The 6,766-nt window shown below is 36.0% G+C and overlaps 1 protein-coding gene across 1 annotated transcript; it reads right to left on the reverse strand.

Annotated features, from left to right (window-relative positions):
• Window positions 1-445: 445 nt before the first annotated feature.
• LOC139881058 (probable protein S-acyltransferase 23) lies at window positions 446-5,357 on the reverse strand. The gene is made up of 13 exons (XM_071865597.1): window positions 5,109-5,357; window positions 4,613-4,753; window positions 4,275-4,387; window positions 3,937-4,016; window positions 3,444-3,607; window positions 2,952-3,087; window positions 2,760-2,859; window positions 2,080-2,137; window positions 1,671-1,748; window positions 1,459-1,557; window positions 951-1,029; window positions 701-840; window positions 446-619 (listed from the first exon to the last, which is right to left on the reverse strand). The coding sequence occupies exons 1-13, from the start codon at window positions 5,355-5,357 to the stop codon at window positions 446-448; spliced, it is 1,611 nt and encodes a 536-aa protein (XP_071721698.1).
• Window positions 5,358-6,766: the final 1,409 nt, after the last annotated feature.

A 6,766-nucleotide genomic window follows, 5' to 3' on the forward strand; every position in this document is an offset into this window, starting at 1 on the left:
TGGTGCTTAAACTAATTGATTTATCCGATCTTAGTTTGTCTTGGTGTGCAAGCCGACAGTCCCATGTAGCGGGGCGTACAAAGACATTCGTCCTTATGAGTTGAAATTTTTCAAGGAAGATAACTTGTGACCTTCTACCTACCATACCAGCATTATTGATATTCGCATGTAAATTTGAGTAGCTCACAGCTCAGAAGACCATTCCAATCAAACTTGAATAAACAAATTCTCGCAAAAAGAAAAAAAAAAAATGTGCAACATGATATTTTCTTTTTTCACAACACAGATTTGCAGAAATGGCAAACTAGAGTGTTATATAGACCTTTCATAATGACATGAATAAGACCAGTGATGATACATAAATGGCAACAATATGTGGTCGGTCAAGAAGCCAACTTTAAAAAACAAATTCAAACTTGGTTGTGTAAATAAATCTTTACCAACTTTATTGTAATGAAGGCCACGCAATCTCATCATCTGCGTACCCCTGAACAATAAAATCAGAGCAATTCTTTTGGCATCCATGGTTATATGGATTTCGAAACCGTCCATCTGGACCGTGAAGATAATCATAACGACTGCGATTTGCTAACTCATTCGTGGTGATATTCCGGCAAATCTGCAATTTCAAAGTCATCGATAAAACTCTTTTGTGCCAATAAAACAAATACTTAATAAGTGTTGACATTTGGTCGAATACCTGGGATGCCTGTGTTATTGTTAAAGTTGCAGCGACAATTACAGGAATGGTGTCAAACAACAGGAAGACAACAGCACCAGGATGATGAACTACCATAAACTTAATCCATGTTTGTCCAGTTGGTACTCCATTCCACATTCCTGTCATGTAATAAAAAGCAATGTAAGAGTTATTGGCCAGCGAAAATATTAAGAATAGACCAACTTCGAGAGAGGCAATGATGATTGACTTCTTCTGGCAAGAAACTTACGTTGAACTGTAACGATGGCCCCAATGGACGATGTCAGCATTGCCAAAATTACAAAGACAAAAAAGTCCCGCTTGTTCCTCTGCAAGACACAGTTACAGTGAGACCACAGTTAAACATAGCACAGGGGAAACGAGATCCAAGATGAAGGAATTTGGGCACATGCATGTGGGAATTGTTTTGGAAGAATTAGGTCGGAGACACTAAATAAGTTTAACTTTTAAACATATAAAAGTGCATATCAAATGTTAACAAGTAGAAAGAGAGCCTAACACTACATTCCATTTGCAGCAAACAATGGTACCAGAAAAATGACAGTGGATCGTTCTAAACTTCATGTAAAATGCAATCTGGAAGCAACATGAAATATGAATGATAGATAACTACACTTCATATTCCCATCCCTATAACTGCATTTAGAAATATAATGTATCATCGTCAACCCCAAGAAAGGTCTCGTCTAACCCATTTGGACTTTAGAATAGATTAACAAGTTACCCCAATATCTCACCTTTCCAACACAGTTGGATATCCATGGGCAATGATGGTCAAACTGTTCCACACAACGCTTACATGTCGGGCAGTGCTTAGAGCGAACAGGTCTAATTATCTGAAAAGAAGAAATTCGAGAACAGACAACAGAAATTAATACAAATACAACATCAACACAGAATAAATGACAAGCTCATTAGCATCTATTGTTCAAAAACATTCACAAGGAACCTTGCATGTAGGGCAAAGTTGAGACCAGTTTCCTGTCCACATAGGCGAGTTGTTCAGATCGATATTCAACAAGGGATCCTGCCAAATTGTCATAACACCACTCGATTAGAGAATGATTACAGAAAATTCCTTGTGTTACATATTATGGAGTCAAATAGAAATATCATTTAGTCCAATTTCTACAAAGATTAATGCAATTAAGAGTCCATATATATGTTTCAAGTTTAGGGTTGCCTGGAAAACCTCTCACAGAACAAGTCTTAGAAGCTAATATAAAGACAGACTACCCCGAACTTTCCGTAAAGCCATTCTTAGGTATTTGATTACAAACATCTCAAGAAACCAAAATTTATCTTCTTAAATAGGATACTCATGTGAAGAATGGTTGACAAATACAAAGGATAAATACCTCAGAATCTTTATGGTCACCCAAATCTCCTGGTCTTCTGATATACCCTGGATCTTTACTGCAGGCAAATGTCAATGAGAATCGAGAATGTATGTGATCACAGTTTCTATGAGCATCAAGAATGTATGAACTACAGGAAAATGTCAATGATTATCAAGAATGCCTGTACATGATACCAAAGCACAAACCCTCCTGACTACTTGGAATTATGCGTAGTTATATAAGTTACAGTTTGAGAAAGAAATACAAGTAACACTAGATCAATAGAATCATCATTCCAGCAAAATATTCTCTTCTGTTGGCCGAAGCCAACCAGAAATTCCAAGGGTTACAATGTATCTATCTTATTCCAATCGTTTTGGGAAGAATAAATACAAGTAACACTAGATCAATAGAATCATCATTCCAGCAAAATATTCTCTTCTATTGGCCGAAGCCAACCGGAAATGCCGAGGGTTGCAATGTATCTAACTTATTCCAATCGTTTTGGGAAGAACCGCTCACGAAAACACAGGGGGAAAACAGCACTTCGCCATAAAGACAGACTTATTTTTACTCATACAGACAAACTTTTATTTGTTCATTTCATTTTCGCAGTCCCCAGTTGCGACATCAAAACAATGAAGCAATCAATCAAATGTCAAATAATAGCTATACATATCAGTGACTGACAAGCTTACCTACTACACCTGTAAAACATTATCAGAGCACCGACAGCTAGAGAAACAGCAGTCCATCCCCAAAGTCCAACCATGGCTGTCACCTTTGTAAGAGAGGGAGCTAAAATGAGAAGTAGGATGTCAGTTATGATAAACAATTCAGTATGTTTGCTACCACCACTGAAGACGATTCAAATGTGTTCACCGACTTACCCACGAGAATTGAGTTGATGAAGATTATTACGAGGATAACTATATAAGAAAATAATATAGGCGCATAACCAACGTTCACTTTTCCACCAAAAATTTTGTCTGCGCAGAAATTTCTATGTACTCGTTGCGCATTGGACTGCAAAAGCCAAGAGAAAGAAAGGTATTTCAACAAAGTGAAAAACTGTTATGATAATTAAAGAAACCTTTCATGCAACCTCTGCCAACAGAACATCAACAAAGAATCCAGAAACACAAGTAAAATGGTTATTGATTATGTCTAGAAGACTGAACCACAGCCACTGCAAATTCTTTATCGCTTCTCAAAGACAAAACTTGGTATTCCAAGCACTATTTGCGGCTCAGATTGATGGATACTAAGATACTCAGATTGATGAAGGAGAAAGTGCAAAAATTGAGGCAATAAAATACAAAGATAATATTTATTTTAACAAGATTTCAACAGCAATAAGACACCAACACGGAGTTACCTACAAGGAAAAGAGCAAAATGCCGATGACCTTTATCAGATGCCAGCTGAGCAGGAGTAAATCCAGCTTTATCTTTCACCATTAGTTCACGCTTTGTCCCTGCATGGACAAGTACGGTCCCTGCTTCGACATTTCCTCTAATAGCCGCCCAGTGCAAAGGGGTACAACCTGAAATTTGAACATATATATGGAGAGAATGAGTTGGCTAAACCATGCAGTTCTTGAGCATTTGATTTTGAAGAAATGTTATGATCTCTAATTGGACTAGAAACAAAGGACAAGTGTAATTATTGGCTATAACCAACCCAAACTTGAACCGGCCAATTAAAGTTTATTGCTGTGGGGGAAAAAAATAAAGAAGCCATAAAGATAATAATGACATTAAAATAAATCTTGCAAAGACACCAAATCCACGGAAGAAAAAATCAAAAGTGAATTTTCTTGCAGTTCCCGATCTAAAATCATCTGACTTTCATGGAGGACGATTTCTTACTAACCATCTTTGTCTTGTCTCTCTTGGCTTGCATCTCTAAACAAAAGTAATCTGACTGTATCTGGATACCCTTTGTAGGCAGCCCTGATACATGCACGATAGGAAGACTATTGAGTTAACAAAATCCAGAAGAACTCAAATATTTTTCACCATATTATCAAGCAGGATTAGGTGACAGGAAGTCAAAGCACATTGGCAGTTTTAAATTTCATGGTTTTAATATTAGATGCTTATGGAAGCAAGTTTATAGACAACTGCCAAGAAAAAATTGTGTATAAGTCTACGTAAATTTACTAAGGAATAATTGCAGCTTCATTGTAATTTAAGACATATTGAACTGACCAATGAAGTGGACTCCTCCCTTCACTATCCGGTACATCACATTCTGCACCATATCTTACTACAATATGATTTAAGAAAGCCGTTTGCCCATACTGAGCAGCAACATGAACTGCCTGCAAGATAACATACTCTAATTTAAATTGCAATTTAAAAGCACATTAATCTCAATCTATATGAATATAGATGGGTTAAAAAATGTTCATTTCAAGTTAAAAAATGTTTCCCAAATGGCTTCTCAACAAGAACAGCATTGTATAAGGCATAAGGAGGGAGTTCTAGAGCAAAGTGATTATGTAACATCAAAGTTTGAAAGAAGCACCAGTAATTTAAATATTTACCCGATATCCATTGACATCTGCAGCTTCAACTCGGGCCCCATTCTGTAAGAGCACATCTGCCGCCGGAATTGCACCTCTAACAGCTGTCCAATGCAATGCCGTTTGTTGCGTGTTGTCAGTGGCATTTACATTGCCACCATGCTTCAACAATAGAATTGAGCTCAGTGTTTAGACAGCGTGCGCATAAAATGAATCAAACTTTCATTGTGAAGTAAAATCACCATCATCAATAGAAAGTAAACACATTATCAAACCGAAAATTGTGCATTTAATATAATTCAGTTTATATTATCAGTTTCATAGTACCGCCTGCTGTAAAACAGGCCAAAATGAAAAATCTAAAAAAGTAGATAAATGCTAGTAAATGCCAAAGACACATCTAAATGAATAGAGACCCAATTGCATTACGCAATAATTTGCTGGATATTCCACCATTTTCTGCTTCGTAACTAAAAGTGACAACATTAAATACGTCATAAACGGTTCGAATACACACCTCAATTATGTATTGTACAACATGAGGAAAGTTGTTGAGAGATGCCCACTGAAGAGCGAAGTAACCATTAGCATCGGGTATGGAGAGTGAGACGCCATCAAGCTCAACGAATTGCTTGAGTTTCTCCAAATCTCCATAAGCAGAAGCAGAGAAGACGTCGTGGATGGAAACAGGAGCAGAAGGTTCGTTTGGGTTTTGCTGGGAATTTGAAGTTGAAGAAGATACCACTTCAATCTCGGAGGAGACCATGGTAGAGTATTGATTGAAAAATACAAAACGGGAAAAGCAGGGTTTAGTTATGAATCGATTGATTGATCGATTCGAAAAAATTAGAGGGAGAAAATGTCCTCTCTTTTTCTTTGCATTTGGAGTTGGTGAAAACTGAAAAAAAGAATGCAGTTTTGTCTTCTTTTTTTTTAAGTTTTAGTATGATGCAGTTTTATTGTTCTGGATGGATGGATATAAGCTAGTCAATCAAGAAAGAACAATCTAAGTTGAATTGAATTTTCTAAGTTGAATTGAATTAGAATATACTGTATTGCAACAATTATTTTGATAAAATCTGTATTGAACAATACTACATCATAGAATGTGAATAGCAAATTATTTTTATTTTGAATTAGGACTTTGGACAGGGTTGGGTCGCGTATCGGCTTTCTTTGAGGTATTTCGCTACTCATCCGCCAAACAATCGGGCATTCGATCTACCGGATACCAAATTCTGCTACAGCTATCTTATTGAGTTGGACTTCTGAGCAAGGGCAGGGCCGTATTATTTGGTACATTGGTCTAAAGACTTTAAACTGAACATTATAAAGAAATCGGTACTTTTTTTTTTTTTTTTTTTTGAGTTTAAAGAAATCAATAGTTTAAACCAAGCTAAAAACAATTTGGTTTGGGTTGATAATTTATACTCCAATGACTCATTTTAATTCGTTAACCACACATCATCGGTCTCATCGAAATGGTAAAATTGTCAAATTACTTTTTTAGCGAAACTCTAAACAATTCATTCGCTATAAATACTTTATTCATGAACAGTTGAGATTTATACTTCAACATTTCTTATTTTCATCGCCATCATTTTCCTTTTCTACTATCTAAACATCGAAAACATCGATCTCGAGCTCGAAACCAAAACTATGGATTCGTTTATCAACTTTATTCCGCACATTTAACTAAGAGCAATGAAAAGTTATTGATAAATCTTCATGATGGAAGATAACTTTTTTTCAATTGCTAGTTCACGTCATATCGAATGGACGATTTATCAGATTATGTAAGTCATATCTCTGTCGGTCTATCTGTTTAGCTAATTGGTTGTTTCTTCTTTTTTAGTCTTCTGGTTACGTTTGAATAAATTAAGAAATGCATAAGATCTATTAAAATTTGAGATCTTACCCACCTAAATTTACTTGGTTTTTTTACAACTGTATGCATGTTATGTTATGATATATAAATTTACTTGGTTTTTTTACAACTATATGCATGTTATGTTATGATATATGAACATACTTCGAATGAATCGCTTTAGATTTCTAAATTAGGATCTACTAAGCTCTACAAACTGGTGGGTTTATTTTTCGTTCTTTTAACAGGTGTGTAGACCCAAAACTCGAGAAGAGCGACGAATCTATCCAAACTTGTGTCGGGTGATT

This window comes from Rutidosis leptorrhynchoides, unplaced genomic scaffold (genome assembly GCF_046630445.1).
Source record: "Rutidosis leptorrhynchoides isolate AG116_Rl617_1_P2 unplaced genomic scaffold, CSIRO_AGI_Rlap_v1 contig108, whole genome shotgun sequence".
NCBI lineage: Eukaryota > Viridiplantae > Streptophyta > Magnoliopsida > Asterales > Asteraceae > Rutidosis > Rutidosis leptorrhynchoides.